The following is a 19,937-nucleotide window of genomic DNA, read 5'->3' as shown; positions in this document are numbered from 1 at the left end:
ATTATCACGTGACATATGAAGTAATGTATATTTGTGAAAAATTTTGATTTAGAATAATTTCCAGGCCACCCCTAGCAACAATTTTACCTTGGCCGCAGTTGGGCTCAAAATTGGCTTCATATCGATCCTAGAAGAAATTGCATCAAGGGACCAATATTGGGATGTGTGAATTTTTTTATATTAGGTCCTGGAATGGTCTATATATGGCCTACATTGGCCAATATAGGGCCTATATTGGCTAAATAATGTATATAAAATATCAGGTGAATCTAACAATTCAATATAGGACCGATATTGGTTGTAAAGTGGCTGTAAAATATCGGGAGAATAAGAAAATTCTATGCAGGGAAAAATAACGGCCCTTCGAAATCTTATTGAGTCAAGATACATGAATATTGGCCCAATGAGAGATCAAGTTATTTTGCAGCTGAGGATGCTTGGGGTAGGTTTGGAGAACACAAAAATTTAATTTCGAAAGAAATTGAGTCAAACAATACAAAATAGTTCATAACTTTTGTTCTCTCACGGGTGATTTTCGCTTCTGGATATTTAATACTTGAATGAATTCCCACTGGTAATTTAACACTGTTTTTATTTTATCTTTGCATTGAGGAAACTGAACTATAAGTTAAATTTTTTCACGTATTATAACTTTATTCATACCATTTAGCAGTTGTTGTTTTTTTTAAAACGTACTTGTTACTGTTCATAATACCCAAAAACTCTGTTCAGAACTTACTCTTTGAATATTTTTGGAACTGATGCTTTTAACAAATGGAACCCATAGCCATTCTAGGAAGAAAAAAATATTAACATAAAAAAGCATGACTTATCTTTCTTTTTTCACCAAAATTAAAATAATATTAAAAAACTTTCGTTACCTCTGGCACATATCCTAGTAAATTCTCGAAGTTACATCCGGATATATGAGAGCTATTACCTTAAATAATAATGATATTTGGTTAAATAAAAATTAAATGTATAGAATAAATATTTGAAGTATTAGAAATCTTAAAATTTTACCTAAACTTCTCATCCTTTCTCCGAATAAATGCATCTCATAATCTGGATCTTCATTTATAGAAACTGTTCCTCTTATATTCCCCACCTGGCAATAGAAATTCATGCTCTCGGCGACTCTGGCAAAACGATATTTTATTATAACAACGATATTTTATTATAATAACTATAAAACGATATTTTATTTTATTTCGTAACTGTCTTTACATGGCCGACCCAACTTTTTGGGTCGGTTGAATAGTTCCTGAGAAATCGAGTTTTAAATATCTGACTTTTTTAAAATTCAATTTCTCAGGCACTTTTCAACCGATTATGCTTAATTTTTTTTTTATTTTGCCATGTAAAATTATATTCCTTAAAATTATTAAAAAAACTGTATACCTTACGGTTCAAAAATGTTTCGAATATTATTAAGTGAAATATTAAAAAAATAATGAATATTTACTAAAAGTTATTTTTTGCAAGGAATTATCTCTGAATAAACAAATTTTATAATTTTGTGCAAAAATGTTTAAATTCTCTTAAAAAATTCTCAAGATATGGCGAAATACGCAAAAAGTAAAATTAACATTAAGGGATTCAAACTTTGAAGCCCTCTCCTGACCAAACTATTGGGACAACATTTCTCCTGATTGCGGCTACCCTCTATATTTTTGGGGTTAGAAATCCAAGTCCGTCGAAGAAAAGGCATGTTTATTCAATGAAAGTGCGTTTTTGTATCTCATTTTGTAACCTAAACCATCGTTCGCGCTTATTAATTAGCACATTTGTGATTAACTCCTTGAGCCATAAGAAAGAGTCCTAGACCGTAAAGATCCGATCATTAGATCAAAAATTATTCAAGGTGATTCGTTTACTTCTTTGTTTATTTATTTTATTTTTTCTTATTTATTTATTTTTTGGCATACTGTACACTATTTTTGACTTTTGCAAAGCAGTTACTGGAAACATACAGATGCTATGAAAATACATCTTATGTTTGAAAATTTAATTTAAAATGTTGCTATTACAAGTATTTCGTCTTTTTTGGATATGTAACAGCCCTGACACAACTAGACTCTCTGTTTAAACTGATTATACGTAGTGGTGTGGCCAAAATAATTGTAAATCAGTTTTGTTAGGTCTTAAATAAAATGCTAAATCGTAAAATTTACTTCAATCTGAAATGTTAAAAAAAAATCTCCAATTTAAACAGGATGTTTTGGGTTGCTTGCACGTCATAATACCGTTAAAAAAATTGGCTTCTCCTGTTTACGTAATAAACCGTTTCACTCTATAAGGCAGGCTGTTGTACTTTTTTATTGAAAAATAATCTTAGTCTTTACTTACTTTTGAACCGGGGGTTGAAAAAGAGAGTCCCATTCAGATTTAGCAATAGCGCTGGTAAATCCTGTTGGGTTAGTATCGAGTGTTGGATCATACACATCAGACGAAGCATTCCATCTGTGAATTTTAAAATATTAAATAATATTAACAAAGGCATTAAAAAAATTTTAAAATATGGTTACCAGTGATACAAAATAATTTAAGAGTAATCGATTTCAATGCATGTTATAATTGAAAATTGTTTATTTTTTAAAAACTATTTTAAAAATGAAACCAAAAAAATTAGTAGTTAGCTTACAAGAAGACGAATTTCACAAAAGTTTTTCCATCGTGTGCTTCTTTATTCTCTGATTTCCGCCTGCAAAAATAAATAAATATTAATAATAAGTTTGCTATATTGAGAAAAGGAAAAGAAATTAATGAATTTCGAAAATATTTATTTCAAAATGATTCTGAAAAAGGTTACTATCAACTTAAAACGAATGGATCCTTTTTTGTTTTGAGAAATAGAGCGGAAAAGAAATAGGTTTGCTACCACTTTTTAAACTTTTGTATGGATTCCAAAAATTTCAAAAACGTATTATCACGTGACCCGATTGCAATGTGTTAACAATTTTTTAAAAAAAAAAATCTGCTTTCAAAACACTGAAAACAGCAGCAGTAACTACAACCTTTTACTTTGTTTTTAAATTAACTTCTCCATGCACATGGTCACCATTAGAGTATCTCACCAATTACAGGGTGACCCAAAACTGTAAGGGTGAATAGTGACAGACTTTTTCCAAGACTCTTTAAAATTTCATAAAATTAACAATCCAATTTTATAAAATCAGTTTTGAAGTTTCCCCACCACGATAAACGAAATGAAACATTTTTAGCATTTTTTTTTTAGATATAAATAGAGTAAATTCTAGATATCTTGAAAATCATGTTATGTCAAAACAATATTTTTCTCCTTGGCTTAATATATCCACCTAAGGTTAATTTAAATTCCTATGTCGAAGAGTTTCTTCTCAAAACTTTGCAATGACAATTCTTTTTTCGCAATAGAAATTTAATTTTTTCGGAAAAGTCTTATTGTAAAATTATTGTACACACCAAATCGTTTCTATTTAGTGCAAATTTTCTTCGTCTCACGTTTAAAAACAAAATTATCATTGTTGTATTTAGCCTTATAGTCAACTATCATTACATACATATTTATTAGTAGTTATTCCTATGTTTCTTGTCTCTACTTTTTTAGAGTGTAATATCTTTTCGAATATATTTTTCTACTTTTTAGAAACATGTTTAGTTCTGAACTTGTTGTCTCGAAAACTCGCTATCTCGAATTTTTTTAGTGTATCTTCAACTTTGAGATATCAAGAGTATACTGTTCTTTAAAGTATGTATATTTTTAAAAATTTAGCAACCGCTATAAAACAATTTCCAGGTCATACATGAACTGACGTTGTTATTAATTATAAAATAAATTAAATTAAATAGAAATATTTTTCATCTTAAATCATTTGATATATCGGATGTAAAGAATCCGGGAATCTGGACAGAAAGGGCCGTAAGTGACCCCAGATGCTGGATAGAAAAAGAATAAATATATTGAGAACCACAGTATGGTACTCTCCATCTTCTCATGGGGGAGGAATAAATTATTTCCGCAGGAAAATACCAGGCATTTTCAATCAAATGGTTGTTGGTAACTGCTGTCGAGTTCAGTCAACTTATAAGAAAAGAGCCGTGGTTACTCAGTCGCCTTCCAATGAGGTGGTCGAAACGAATTCCTCACCCAGCTCGCACTGACCACAGTGATGACGCAAAGTATCCTCCGTGGTAGGCGAATCATGGATTTAAGACCTCTTGCCGTCGGTCTAACCATCTCCTAAACGTCCGAGGGTTATCATGGTTTTCCTCTCCGTGTAACGCAAATGTGGGTTAATTCCATCAAAAAATCCTTCATCAAGGCAAATTTTTTCCAATAGTTAATCCAGGAGTTTCTTATCTTCTGGATACGGTTCAAAATTACAAGGCTACGGAGTTGAACATTAGTAGTCGTAAACCCCAAAAATTGGGTCGGCTGTTCAACGAAGGTTATAAAATGAAGTAAAAGTGATACGAATATAATGATAAGAAATGATAAAAATGTAACGAGCATGCTGATCTGGAATGAAAAGACCATAAGTGACCACTGGCGATAGATATAAAAGAAATACTTACATTAGAGAACCACAGTATTGTATTCTCCATCTTCTCATGGGTGACAAATAATGCATTTGTAAGTTCCCGCAAGAAAAGACCAGACATTTTCCCTCAAATGGTTGTTGATAATTGACATGCTCAGCCAAATGATAAGTCGTGCCATCAGCCAATTTCAAATAGATCCAAGCTTCGGCTTCTTGGTTGCATCCTCTTGTGATGCGGACCAGAACACATTCCGCTTTTGAATTTATTCCGTAGAACAGTAGTTCATCTGCTGACTAAAAGAAACATCAAACCAATTTTACCGATAAACATTATTTAACAGGAATAAATTTGCACTTGTTTAGAGAAAGCAGATTTAATTTAGACTAAACGGCATTAGTTGGAATTTTGTTATTTGCGCAGCATGCTTCAATAGCTGGCATTATATTGTTTAGATTCTTTCTCGTAAGATTGGGATTAATGGATCTTACAGCAATTGCAGTGTGATCTGCATCTATGAGATAGTTCCTCTAATCATCACAGGTAGTGAAATCAGTGGTGAATATGAGATATAGAATTGAGGTATTGTATGATATTGATAGAATGAGATGTAGACAGATAGAGTTACAATATGCTTCCTTGCGGGACACTCGCATGAATTTGTCTTTTGTCTGATAGATAGCCATTAAGATTTATTTGGAAAGATCTATTAATGATATATGAATCAATAATCTTGATGATATCAAAAGGAAGGTTTTGTGCTTTTAGTGCGGTGATGAGTGCTCTATGCCAGACGCGGTCAAAGTTCAAAATAATAGAAATTGAGCACTAATATATTACAAATATCGAAATTTTATTGTTTCCGATGATAATAAAAGAGTAGGTTCAAATTAAAATTTCCAAATATTTTGTATAAACAAATGTGTTTATTAACATTAAATACAGATTTTTTTTATCAAAACAATTTTTTAATCATTAAGTCTATTGCTTTTTAATTACGTTTCATTTATTTTGTAAGCCATAATGTGATATTTTATTTTAGCAAGTATTTATCGTTTTCCCGTATCATGTTTCCGCAATGACTGGTCCCACGAGAAACGTTCGATCAAGGCACGATTAAACTCTAGAACATTAAAACTACTTTTAATTAAGTGTAAAGAAAACTTATTGCAGGAGCTAGCAATAACAGTTCAGACACAAGTTCTATTAATCGTAACAAAGTCAATTTAAATTATTAAAGTTCGAAATTTTTTATTTAACATGCTCCCTTATATAAAATAAAAATTGGTTACACAATTACTAAATTTTTGAAATTTTTCGTAAAACATCGTGATATTTGCTTATGGCGCTTTTATGTTATTAATCCAAAACTGCTTCTTTGAATGCAAAGTTCCGTAGTCATGAATAATTAAGGAGCCACAGTAGTAGTAAACAGAAGAAGGTATTCACACGATTTAAATGCAAATCTGTATTCATTTTTTCCCTAAAGAAACGCATATTTTCTCAGAAGATAGGACACTAATGTGTTAGGGAAATTGTTGTTGTTACTAATGCCACTTGCCAATATCAGCAAGTGTGCTTGAAATCAGGTGAATTTTTAAGGCAAAGGGTGGTCCTCTTGTTTTTCAGGGGTACCATATATGTGCAAGAATACAACTTCAGACACCCACACGTTTGTCAGGAAGGACCCAATCATATTCCATTCATTCATCCACAAATCGTAATTTTGACCTGAGCCAGAGAATGATCAATCTCCAATTCAGTACCCCCTGAGGTATTGGTTTATTATGGGAACTTGCTTGGACTTGGTGAGCTCGACAAATTTAACGTGCACCAGTTACCATTTAATACATTAGAATTCGTCAGGCGACTGGGTTCGAACTCCGTTCGCGCGAACACGAGTCCAACGTCCCATCAACCAGGCTATACCGGCCTTGTTATGGAAATAGCCTGACTCTTTATAATCTGATTGTCAAAAATTAAAAACTATTACTTTTGCTTAATCCACTTTAAATTTTAAAATTTTTCTTAATTAATAGTAAGCAACCACAAAATTTTGTTATTATGATATATAGAAGCACTGCATTCCGTGCTTTAAAAGTTTCAGCGCTTTCTTTTGATTAATTTTCACGATTAAAACGCTTGAAGTGTTAAAAAATTAACAAGATAGTTTATAATAGCTCTTACCTCTTGTAAATGGGTTTCCGATTGAGGTGATTCAAGCTCAGCCTCTACTTGAGGAACCAAAAATCCCACTTTCTCGGGATCTCCGATTGCATTAGGTTGATACAAATCAAATCTTCTTCTATGCGTTTTATAATAGGTTCGGAGTGCAAAATATGCGATAATCCATTTAATCCAATAAAGAATTTCTATAAATAAAGAATAAATAAACTCTATAGTTCGGATGATATAGCACTTCTTATCAACTAACTGAGAGTCCCAGATACAAAGAATATAGAAAGGAGTGGAAGTCCAATTCTTTCAATGCGTAACTATGCTCGTTGTGGTACGCTATACCAGAAAAACAATTTACAGGGTGACAAATATACTGATATTTAGTATAACATCATATGTATAGTTTGTCTACGGTAAGAACTACTCTGCCACAAAGTCTGAGGCCGTCTGATGCTATGGTAGCAAGAGTAGCGCATTTCAGGGAGGGTAGCTTTTCTTCCCTCTAAAACTAACATATTAAAAGAAAAGATTCCCTTTCTCTCACCGACCCGTGCCAAACAGTGACCCCACACCCCTACTTGAAATAGTTATACCTCGTTACCATAGTCACCACCACAGATCCACATGAATGGCTTGGGGAGTTCTTACTCTAGACAAACTATACCAAGATACAGCACATTCTAATAAGAAGTAAAGTGACAGTCAGAAGGTACATCACCCGTAAACCGATTGTTGGACAACTCTACATGCATGGTTGGGTACGCTTCCTTCCACCAATCGTCATTTTATTCTTTCATTCTATGTCAAAGTGTGTTAGCAAATATAATTAACATGGATGATATAAATGCATTTTCAAAGAAATATTCCAATTAATAGTACAGTACTGTTTATTAAAAGAACAGAGCTGCTCAGTAACAGAGTGAAAATGCAGCACAAACCAACAATAAATAAAACGAGAAAACCTTTCTTCTTCACCCCTACCCTTCCCCTTCCTTAATTAGTGATGGGGAGGAGAGGAGGGTGCAAACCCATTTCAAAAACCTCTGCTGTTGTGCTCCTAAATATTGTTTATAGACAAAGATAGCGCCTAACCTTAGGAGCTGGCTAACATTATGTCTATGGCAGCTAGACTTCTTCTCTTGTGTACATTATTTGATAGATAGGACAGACTTTTGGAAAAATCAATGAAAGAATTACGAAACAAGAAAGATGTATGCTTTACTATTATCTGTTTAGGAAACGAAATTTATTCACCAATAGATGATGACAAAAATAAGAATAAAATTAGGTTTTTCGAGCCTATCACACCTGTCTAAATGAAATATTTACTTCTGCATGCGTTACCTTTGTCCCCCGATTGCGCCATATCGTTGCTGCAAGTGGTAGTTGTTCTGAAATAAGTTTTTATAGCAGTGTCATTTTTTGGCAAACTTTATTATTAATTTTAAAATATGAGAAGAAAGATTTTTGTTTTTTTTAAAGAAGATCGCTTCATTTGTTATTTTAGAGGCATCTGATAGTATAAATCGATAATAATCGTTTAATACTTATATTGTATATTATATCTCCTTTTTTTCTTTCATTTACTATTTTCGATAATTTAATGAAAAAGACATTTTTGTCAGTTGAAAACAGTTTTTCATCAGTTGAAAACATTCATGAAACCGTTTTGTTATTTTAAAACATGTGTCAGAAATTCTGACTATAGCAGAAACAAATATATATTCTGAAAAAAAAACTAATAAATGAAAAACGCGTAAATTTTTTTTAATTAATGGCTGAGGTTTTTAACTGTTGCATAGCTAAAGATTATTGAGACCTAGAATGTGAAGATCTGATCATTAGAGTATAAATTATTCCGGGTGGACCGTTTATTTTTTTTTTCGCACTATACAAGCTCATAAAAAACGTATCAGGTTCATAGACATACATATGCACTTGTCTGTTTCATTGAAATTATTACATTAAGCAATATGCCCTTAACGTATCGCATCATAAAATAAAATGTATTATCCCCAACTTCCTACCACGCCCTACGTAGCAGAGAAGTAGTTACACTTTGTAATCAACAGAGTGAATTTTGATTAATTGAATCATGAAAACTGTAGTATGTACGGAGAAACCGATTGAGGATTTGAAATCAGTGACACGAAAATATCCTTCAAAAATCTCTCGTAACAGAAAATAAAAAATAAAAATAAAGTGTAAATATACTAAGAATTACACTTTATCAGAATTAAAGTCCATGAATTAATAAAGATGAAGTTTTGAGCTACCACAAAGAACGTGAAACAGCTTAATGATTAAAGTACCTACAAAAACTTTAATCCTAGAGTGATTTTTTATATTAAATGCATTCATATACTGTTTGTTTAAAAATAATAATTAAAATAGTATTTCTACATACCAAATATAAAAGAAAAGAAATACAAAATTGTAGCAATCAACATGATGTAAATACCACTTTTCCTTTCCAATTTATCTTACCATTGGTACTCTTTATATAAATAAAGGAATTAAAACATTGTTATTGCTTTTCATAGAAAGATAGAAAAAGTGGTGTAAGTATCATTTAATTGAACATAATAAGGAAATCAACTCTTTGAGTCAATGTCACCGGTAAATTCACATTGAGATTAAATAATAACATCGTAGCTTGGAGTAACAAAAATCAAAGACTTTTCTCAGTTAAAGAAAATACTTCTTTATAATTCAAAAATGGTAGTAAATTTTACGTTTTACAATTTTATTTCTTATTTAAGAAATTTGATTTACAATGAATTTGGCCGCTACCATATACATATCTGCCAACTCGTACGGTTTTTGAGAAATAATTATATAGTTAACATCATTGACTTTTTGGCATATTAAATCTTGAAATTTAAAGTTTCAAAGTAATTTTTTTAAACTTCCAAGACGAATCAATAATTTTTTTTTTAAAAAAATGTAGATAAGATCCATTTGTTGGCTAATTATGCTTATAGAGTCATGTATGCATTCTCAGGGTGGCGATAATCAGGGTAAAAAAAGATAAAACTGGTAGCTAAACTATTTTTATAGCAGTCTACTTGTGGGAGGGGAAATGATAGTTTGATTTATTTAATTCACCACTACTTAGTTCGCATAAAAATTTTAATGTTACATTTTTAACACGCATGGTTTGGATGTGTTAGATTTAAAGTCAAAGTAAAAATAAACCTGTCAAATTAGCTAAGCTCAAATTTTAGCTACCATTTTTTATTTTTCACCATACTGATCCTTACCAATACATTTATAACTCGCCCGTCACGAAAGGGTTAATAGTTTCGTATTTAGAAAATTGTTTCAAACTAAAGTATTGTTTTGCAACCACTTCGTAAACTCTTTTTCAATGACAGGACAAGTTGGCAGTTATGCATATACAGAGATGCTCAGGTGACTAAAAGTGTAAAAAGTGGTGATTAATAAAAACCAATAATTTATGTAAAAAGATTTAAATTAGTTACTTTTAATATCATATATAATTTCAGTTTGTTATTGATAGTGAATTCAATTTACATTCTCTCTTGATGTAAGTATAATTTAAAATGTAAGTCCTAGTTGCACGTACGATTGAATAACTAAAGAGGTAATAAATAAACAAACATGAATTGAGTTTCTACCACTTTTTACATTTTTAGTCGCCTGTGGCATCATCTCCTACATCAGAAAGCCTCCCCACCGTTTCTTATAGTCAGCGCAAACTGTTAAAAGTGAATCAGTTCTGCGCATGAACCCAAATTCTTTTGTAAAAGGAGACTTAAACTGAGAGGAGATTCGAAGTCCCAACCCGCGGAGCGAACACTCCACTTCTTCATACGTTGTAGAGCTATCGGGAGACTGAGGTACGGTTATTAATTGATAGGAAACAAGAGATATATCGGAAGCTCTGGATGACGTGAATTAGAACTTATTGCCAGGCTTTTTCTATGAGGAAGCGTATGTAGAAAATGTGAAGAGAAGAGCTCCCGAGCAGGATCAGATCACATCCTGCCCAGTGAGCTCTTAGATGTAGTATTGTAAAAGAAGTCGAGAGATATTTTTCATATATCTTTCAGCATTAAATTTGAGGGGGTTGAGAAGTAAGTAAGACAAATCAATCATATTCATAAAATAATCAAATTTTTAGAGATATATTTGTTACCGCTTTCTTAATTTTACTAGGTTTTCTGTTAAATGGCTCTTTTGTAAACTGCTTTACCTAAATAAAAATTCAAAGCTAAATCTGGTAAATAAAAGAACAATATACCTACAAGCCATTTGACCAATTCTTACCTACGCTAGCCCCGCGCTAACCAATCAATGATAATTTAGAGAAAAAATTGCCATACACAGAAGGCAAATTCTTAAGATACATGACTGGTGCCCCAAGAGCTATCAGCAACAGACTGCTAAGGAAGGATCTAGACATAGAAGAAGAAAGTAACTGCTTCATTGACAAACTCAACAGTAAATTCTATAGCGACGCTAGAAACTGTACGGCCTTGAATTTCAATCATCTGCTAGACATCAGCTTAATAGACGACAACATTAAATATAGCCCAGTAACAGCATTCCTCAAGTCAGATTGTATCATATCAAAATATTACAAATGATATTAAATATTACAAATGACCACTGTTTTTTAACTCTTATATACTATTGACTCTGGGGATCTCCCCCGTTAATTTTGTACCAGTATAAGCTTATTCCTTCATGACTTTTGAGCATAGAACAAACCAGCATAAAATGAATCGGTTGGTGGAGCTACGCACCAAATACCGAGGTACCCTACATATTCAACATCCAGCACTGGTTTACTTTCATAGTAGTACGATCGGACTACATATAAGAAACCGTGTGGAAGCATTGCCTGTTTCATCCCGTCATATGTATTAAGTTTCAAATATATAAGTTCTGTGAATCGAAACAGGCTGTGAAACTCTTAAATTTAACAAATTGGGATATTTTTAATCGTTATTTTGCTTACTCTTTAACCCCTTAGAGACGGGTGATTCAGAAAAGCATTCGTACAAAATCAGAATCAGGATGTAATTACATAAGGAACCGTAACTGAAATGTAGTCGTTTCTAATTTGACAGACTTACTTCGCTTTTACTTTAATCATTGTTAGTTAGTATTGTAAGTGGAATTCTTCGTAAGTTCTTAGAAATTACAAACAGTTTCGTAATTTCTTAAAAGTGGTAGAAACTATTTTTTAATTTTCATATAATTAATCGATGAAATTTTAGTCATAACAATCACCATAGCAATGCATGTTTAAAGGGAAATGAAATTTACATTCACCTTTAATTGTAAAATGAAAGAAATCTGTCCGAAAAAATTGCCAAGTTTAATCTCTCTTAACCCCTTTGGGAACGGGTGATTCAGAAAAGCATTCGCATATCTGCCAACTCTTCTGGATTTTCCGGAAGATTTTATTTTCATATTTAAAGTGGTAGTAAGTATATACTATTTTTCCTTTTATAAACTTAATCTTTAGATGATTTTGATCACCACTATTCTTACAAAAATTAAGCACATATATTAATATGCGTTACTATCATGGTTGTTAACTTAAGTTTTCACAAATACAATGTATTTGTTTGCTTAAAATTGAAGTTTTAATTCCATTTTAATACCACTGTGAAAAATGATAATGAAAGGGATTGAAAGTTGGCAGGTATGCATTCGTACAAAATCAGAATCAGGATGTAGTTAAATAAAAAACGGTAACTTAAATGTAGTCGTTGCTAATTTGACAGATTTACTTGGCTTTTAATTTAATTATTGTTACTTTAATCATATATGTAATCAATGTTAGATCAAAGTATAACTAAATAGTTTTATTTTGAACAAAGTAATGGAGAATTAAATAAATCAAACAATTATTCCGCCCACAAATAAACTGCTAACGAATTACTTTGATTACCAGTTTTATCTTTTTACCCTGCTTGATACGGTTTTATGCTGGCACGTATTTGTGACAGTGGGCGCGAAAAGGTTAAACATTGTTAAAACATTAGGGGGCTAGTATTGATGTACATCTGTTGACGTTGTCAGTGTCCAAAATTAATCTTTTTGATTATTAACTATATCTCATGGAAAAAGAACTCTACAGGAAATCTTGCTTCCTTCACTGGCTTCATAACAAAACGTGACTATTTCTTTTTTTTTATCTTTCTATTCTAATATATTGCTCAAATAAATTTCGTTTGCCGGATCTTAAAGAAGTTTAAACATCTTAATTTCAGGTAAAAAAATAGTGCTTCGACTCAACACCTCCTAGAAAGAACAGGCCTCAGCACGGGTTACCATAAATATCCCTTAGTAGTCCAAACGTAATGACATATTCTGTATTTTCAACCATTGCGCAGCTTAGTACCCTTAACGTAATGACATCTAAATACCGCACAAAACCTAGACAGTTGATTGCCATATATGGTAACTGTAGCGCTATTGGCCCTGAGATAAGTTTACGCATTCTTGTGGGCGTTGCTAAGCCAGCAGGAGGTATAAAAGTCCTCGTCGAGCTGTTCATCTCATTTCAAAACAAGATCCTTAGAAAAATAACCTGTGCAAGATGGTTCATCCGGAATACCAATATACATGCAGACCTCAAAATACCAACTATATCACAGCATATATACAAGCTAAACGCAGATTTTTTCGATAAAGCCATAGAATGTAAAACAGCAAATTTTAATGAAATCTTTAAATTTGAAAATTATATCAAAGATAAAAACTACAGACCAATAGCTGCACGTTTCACCTCCGACGCCTCATATCATAACTATCAAAACAAATAATTTCATCAACCTCTCTGAAAATAACGTTTACTCAGGCTGATACAATTCTGAACAACTCCAAAATCAAACAAACACAGTTTAGAGCAAGCTGCTCAAATTATTTCTGATTCCTTTTTAGTTATTCAAGCAAAGAGCTTGAAACATTCATAAAAGCAACTCCACTGCCTGCTTACCTCATTGCTCAACCAAAACTGTTCTAAAATTCCAGATGAATGGGATAGGGGCCGCTTCGCGGCCCAGTTGCCCAATAAAATAAAATACTAGGAAGTATTGCCCAATAAAATAAAATTATCTAGGACTCATCTCATTTCACTTTACTTTTCAACACAGTTGCAGATTTCAGTGCAATTTTTTTTAATATTCTTGTTGTTTCTTGTTGGTTTTTAGGTGAAATGAGTGAACATCATCGTTTAGACGAAGGTAAGAGGTAGAGAATTGTGGGTAGACTTGAGGCAGGCCAGTCCCATGCTCAGATTGCTACGGAATTGGATATACCACCAAGCGTCATTTCCAATTTGTGGAGTCAATTTAACACTAGTGGGACAGTATGCAGACGACCAGGACAAGGTCGTCCGAGAGCTACAAAGGCCAATGAAGACCGGTATTTGGTCCTTTCAGCTAAGCGCCAGAGGACGGCTACAGCCACTCAATTGTCTAGGGGCCTCGCGGCTGCTACAGGAACATCAATTTCGAGTCAGACAGTTTCCAGGAGACTCCATGAAAGAGGGCTGTATGCCAGGAAGACCGTTATTTGTCCCCCACTCACTCACTCCCACAAAAGAGCACGTGCAGAATGGTGCAGACAACATCAGAATTGGACACAGCTTCAATGGGCTAATGTTCTCTTCGTCGATGAGTCCAGATTCAGTCTACAACCTGATTCTGGACGGTTATTGACATGGAGGGCGATACCATCCCAGCAACATTATCGAAAGGGACCATTATGCTGGTGGAGGACTCAGGGTTTGGGCAGGGATCATGCAAGATACCCGTACACTGCTCCATGTGTTTGACAATGGCCGATAGGTAGAGGCAGGAGGTCCTAGAGCCCTATGTGCGTCTTTTCAGGGGTGCTGTTGGCCCTGAGTTCATTTTTATGGACGACAATGCGAGGCCACATAGGGCTCTCATGATTGATGAGTATCTGGAAAGCGAGGATATTCAACGAATGTATTTGCCAGCCGAATTCCCTAACCTGAATCCTATTGAACATGATTAGGGTGCTCTTGGGAGAGCTATTGCGATGCACCAACCTCCCCCCAGAACCATTCTGGAGTTAAAAATTGCGCTGGTGGAAGAATGGGAGGGTCTTCCACAAGTCCTCCTTAACTCCCTTATTAATAGCATGCATACTCGTTGTGCATGCTGTCTGTCTGTCAGGGGTGAACATACACCATACTAGAGGCAACACACACTGTACAAGCTTCACTTTTATTGTCATCTTTTATCCTTAAGTTCAGACTACATTGGATTTATTGGCAATAGGTCTTGCCAGTGAATGGATCTTTCATTTTTGTTTTGTATACTTTATTATCAGGGAATAAGCTATATCCATACCAAATTTCATTAATTTATATTCAGTATTTTTTTAGATATTTGGCAAAATGTCGAAAAATTATGTTTAAAAAAAATCAGTACCAGCGAATCTTCTAACGGGAGTTGAAAAACCCTTTACAAATACTGCCCCCTGACGTTGAAAGCACGAAATGCTGTCAAGATTAAAATTCCTTTTTAATATATTTATTGATACGTTTGCAATGGTTTATGCTAAGTCTTTGGCGAAGTTGGCAAGTATATTTTCAATGACGTAATATTTTCAATGAAGCAGACAAGTGTATATAATATATACCTGATACGTTTTTTATGAGCTTGTACAGATCGCAAAAAATAAACAGACCACCCTGAATAACTTATGATCTAATGATCGGGTTTTCACATTCTAGGACTCAATCTCAGTGGTTCGAGAGGGTGACATCAAATATGCTGAGAAAAAATTGTCAAATATTGTCAGGCCTTGTCTATAAAATTAAAAATTTTGAAGTTTTAACAACTATGAAGACATGCATAAAAAATTAAAATATCACATTTTTACTGACATCTATTTAAACAGGCCTGCCACCTACTAGACTTTTCGTAAAATATTTGATAGAGTGGTAGACGCTTAAAAGCCAAAGCTTTCAAACTTTTTGGTAATTTTGCCATTATTTTAAAAGCCTCATCTCGACTGAGTTGGAACAAAGTGGCGCCGTTTATGAACATTTAAATAATTTATATGTCGTGTAAGAAAAATCAGTTTAAATGAAAAACAAAATAATACATTTAAACATAAACTTAGCTACCTCTAGAATAAATTTTTACAAAAAGGGTTGAAAGTTGGCATTCCTTATGTGTTTTCTTCGCTATCCATTGAAATCAAAATCAAGTTGATGGATCTATCAGTCTCAAAGTTAGTATTAATTGCAAAATATTTATTTTAGATACACAAATTACTTACATTAAATTCAAGACTCATTATTATCAGGATAAAAATACAGGCCTACTGACTTTCCACACTTTACAGAGAAATTTCGTCTAGTGGTAGCTAAGTTCGTGCATTAATGTATTATTCTTTGCTTTAAAATTTTGATTTAAAGTTTTTTTTCACACCACTACTTGGAAGTGATTCGAAAGCTTATATAAAAATACACTTTGTTCAAACATTTTCAATTCTATACCAACAGTCTCAGTTGCCAATTAGCACAACTCAGATGAAGGAGTCTGGTGTCCGATATCATGGGCAGGTACTCCAGCGAATCTCCTATCAAGTCAAACATTTTTGTGTTGAGGCTTTTAAAATGTTGGCAAAAATTACAACACACCTATAAGCTTTAGATTTTAATTGACTACCACGCAATAAAATATTTTGCTAAAAGCGTAGTAGTGGGCAGCCCAGAAAATATATGAGGCGGTGAGTTCGAATCCCGCATTAGCCCTGAATGTATTCGTCGTGATGTCCTTCTTTGAATTTTTCGATCTGTCCTTCTACTAGACAAAGGTTTATACTCCTAAAGGTTTATACGCCAAAGCACACTAACCTGTAAATGAATGTATTTCCAAAAAGCAATATCGTATTCTATTCTAAATGTTGGTTAATGTTAATTGAGTGTTAGTTCGCAATTACACCTCGATTAGTATTTAACTCGGAAACCTCTTCTTCTAAGAGCGTAAAAGTCAAATAGAACATAACTCAAATCGCAGTGCGCTGCCTAGAAGAGGCATTGATTGTTCAGATTTTTGAGCTATATAATGAGGGAATGTGTGAAGTGGGAGTAGAATTGGGCGAACTTAATACATATAGTTATATAGATATCTTAATATTAATTGCTGAGGAATTAAAAAGCAAAATAAATATCAGTTTAATGGCTCACTCGTTTCAAAAAACTAACGATACATGTGAAATGATATGTTTCTCTCAAAATGCCACAGGATCTTTAGTTTTGACCCCCTAATGTAAAATTCAGGAAAAAAATCGCAAAAATAAAAAACATATGTATAATAGTTTTGCATAAAGAACATATTCTGGAAATTTCAACAAAATCAAAAATGTCAAATATCTAACCTTGCCTAACTCTGCAAAACACTGGCTCTTTACAAATAATTCATTTATGTATTTAAACACTAAAACTAAATTAATACAAAATTCTACTTACCGAAAGGAATCGAGATTAAAGATACAATTATTGCAATAATCATGATCGAACTCTTCGTATCCAACTGAATGCAGTCTTACACATACCACTGCATCACTTCCAAATAATAACAAAGAGCGAACTTGAACTACTTTCGAGTTAAAGATAAAAATGGTGTAAGTTGCGTAAAATGAACTATGATTTATTATGTTCCATTTTTGAATTTTTTAACCTTTTCACTTGTAGTCAGAGTTTTGTATTTTTTTAAAAATAGAATACAGCAAATTAACTTAATTTTTTGGAATACGATTGCTTTATCCAAAAAATTTTGCTGCTAGCTTGTTGTTGAAAAACAAACAATTGTTGCTGCTTATATTTAGAATTGTACTTAAGTCATTTTGTTACATAACACGCCGCTTTCTTTTTCCTTTTGCATTTATCTGGTTCTTATGACACTTTTTTTGTTAAGATGGAAAAAGTAATCTTTATCGAGATAAAATCAACTCGATAAGGTTTAGATTTGTCAGTAAGTGTTTTATTTAGGGTTATAATAATAAACAATCTTCAAAGTTTCTTGTATTTAAAAAAAAGTGAAATGAGATAACTGAAATTTTGTTTTCTGTATTTTGTTAAAAAATATGACCTTTTACCAAAAAAAGTTATAAAAACAATTATAGGTCATAAAAAAATAGATTAAAAAAATAGGTGTTTCTTTTTCCTAAACACTATATTCTCATTTTTCTTCTAAATTGCTATCATCGCCCAAAAAAATGTGGCCATATTTATATTTATACAAAATTAGGAATTATTATTTTTCTACTTTCAGAACAATTTTGTTATAAATTAATAGAAAAATGTAAAAATAAAACTAATATTTAGACAGGTACTAACTCATCTAAAATCAGTGATGGAAACTGAAGATGGCTAGAGTTCAAAACTCATTTCCAAATGTTTAAAAAGATTTTATTTTATTCTATAACCGTTGTTGGACAGCCGACCAAAATTTTGGGGGTTTATGACTACTGATGTTCAACTCCGTAGCCTTATAATTTCGAACCCAATCCAGATTACAAGGGATCTCCTGGATCAAGTATTGGGAGAAATATGCTTTTGTAGAGGAGTTTCAGGTGGAACTAACAAGCATTTAAGTTACATGGTGAGGAAAACCATGAAAACATTTCTCGGTTGGTGGACTCCAAAGGAACTCTAATAATAAATGGCAAATATATATAGGTACTGTAAGATAGTTTTTTGCTGCCCTGGAAATGAATTTTGCCTTGAATTTAAATTACTTGTATCCATACTACTTTCTTTCTTCATACAAGTTGTAAAAAAAGTCGTAAAACTGTGAAATATGTCGAGAAATATGCATTGAAAACTATTCAATGATATCAAACTCGATCTTTCACCTCCCTTTGGAGATGGTAATGGCAACTTTGAAATCTTAAATGTAAGCTGTCATTTTTCATTTCAGATTTTGATTTTTCATAAAAAATGTAACACAAATCGACCAAAGGGTTTAAATATTTTGCTTCATCGATTCGATGTAACCAACAAAAATTTAAACTAGGACACAAGCTGTTAAAAATAGCGATATCACAAGACCAGATAGATTTTTAAAAAAATTTGAAATTATTCTTCGAAATAATTATAAAAATATCAGAACAAAAACCCTAAAACATGTCTTTTTTTAATTGCTGTGCACTGTACTCGATTTACAGTCATTTTAAATAGTTTGTAAACAGTTGCCTCGGTAGCAACACTTCCCACGGTTTTCATATGATGATTTGAATTCTAGATATGTAGTTGTAAAAAAAATGACTTAAATAGATGAATACTAAACTAAAACTAGCTTAAATTTCGATACTATAAGAAAACATGTTTTCACAAAGTAAAGCTAGCTGGCTTATCGTTATTATTGGAAAATGTAAACATTTATCTCGTTATATAAAACTATTTTTTTTATTAATTCTACTCGCAAGAAATAACATGATTTCTTTTTCCTGTACTCAAGAAAAACTTATGTATAAGAAAGATGAATTTTTTTCGTGCTTTTTCTTTCAAGTTTCTTATTAATTTTAAAACTTCTGGTCCAGAGTACAAAAAAGGGAAATATTATCAAGGAAAAGAACACTTAAAATATCTTATTTAATTATTTGATTTTTTTTTTTTGCATTTGCTTCTTGGTTAATCCCTTAACGATTGGTTAATTTTCAAGAAAACGGTCTTAAACGTGCCTATTCGTTTGGCTTTTGTAAATATTATTTTCTAGTGGTAGCGAAATTTGAGTTACTTTTAGTTTAGTATTTTTCATTATAAGTAATTTTTTCACCACTAAATATCAAAAATTATAAGTATGATATAAAATGCAACGTTAAAGCATTAAACCTACTGGTTACTATATTAAAAAGTAAGTTTAACTATCTTTCTTTAACGAATTTTACTATACTAGAAGGCTTCGCCCCCTGCTCGCTGGCGCTTGCCAACCACCGGAACTGCTGTCGCAGTTCATTTCGGATTGCTTCGCAATCCAATGCTCGCTCATTGGATACGTTCTTACGTCTAGCTTTTGTATACTTTTTTGAATACTGAAGTTCCGAAAACTTTTTACTGTAGAAAATTCTAAGCCTGTACATTTCAATGTTAATTTGAAATTGCAAACAGTTCGCATATTTTTCTCAATCACACTATTCTAAATTTCAGTTGTTGAGAAAAGTAACTGTTGTAAGTTTTGTTTTAAAGTCTTTCCCACCAGAGGGCTAAA

The 19,937-nt window shown here is 32.5% G+C and overlaps 2 protein-coding genes across 5 annotated transcripts in view; both read right to left on the bottom strand.

Annotated features, from left to right (window-relative positions):
- Window positions 1-17,614, bottom strand: part of LOC122270504 (rifampicin phosphotransferase) — a 112,129-nt gene extending 94,515 nt beyond the window's left edge. For 2 of the 4 annotated variants that reach the window (XM_071180695.1, XM_071180696.1), the window contains exons 1-8: window positions 9,107-9,252; window positions 6,709-6,893; window positions 4,558-4,817; window positions 2,645-2,704; window positions 2,350-2,463; window positions 1,024-1,139; window positions 882-940; window positions 740-792 (exon numbers count right to left, since the gene is read on the bottom strand). In XM_071180695.1, coding sequence (XP_071036796.1) covers window positions 740-792; window positions 882-940; window positions 1,024-1,139; window positions 2,350-2,463; window positions 2,645-2,704; window positions 4,558-4,817; window positions 6,709-6,893; window positions 9,107-9,149 — 890 coding nt within the window. In that variant the 5' untranslated portion in view covers window positions 9,150-9,252. Of the gene's footprint in view, window positions 1-739; window positions 793-881; window positions 941-1,023; window positions 1,140-2,349; window positions 2,464-2,644; window positions 2,705-4,557; window positions 4,818-6,708; window positions 6,894-9,106; window positions 9,253-17,194 lie in introns of those variants that run through there. The other 2 variants (XM_071180694.1, XM_071180693.1) reach the window with 2 other exon arrangements.
- Window positions 1-19,937, bottom strand: part of LOC107437837 (rifampicin phosphotransferase) — a gene marked incomplete in the record, with an annotated part of 597,639 nt that overhangs the window by 344,217 nt on the left and 233,485 nt on the right.

Source organism: Parasteatoda tepidariorum, chromosome 5 (genome assembly GCF_043381705.1).
Source record: "Parasteatoda tepidariorum isolate YZ-2023 chromosome 5, CAS_Ptep_4.0, whole genome shotgun sequence".
NCBI lineage: Eukaryota > Metazoa > Arthropoda > Arachnida > Araneae > Theridiidae > Parasteatoda > Parasteatoda tepidariorum.
Note: the sequence above shows the minus strand (reverse complement) of the source record. Positions and strands in the feature narration are given on the sequence as shown.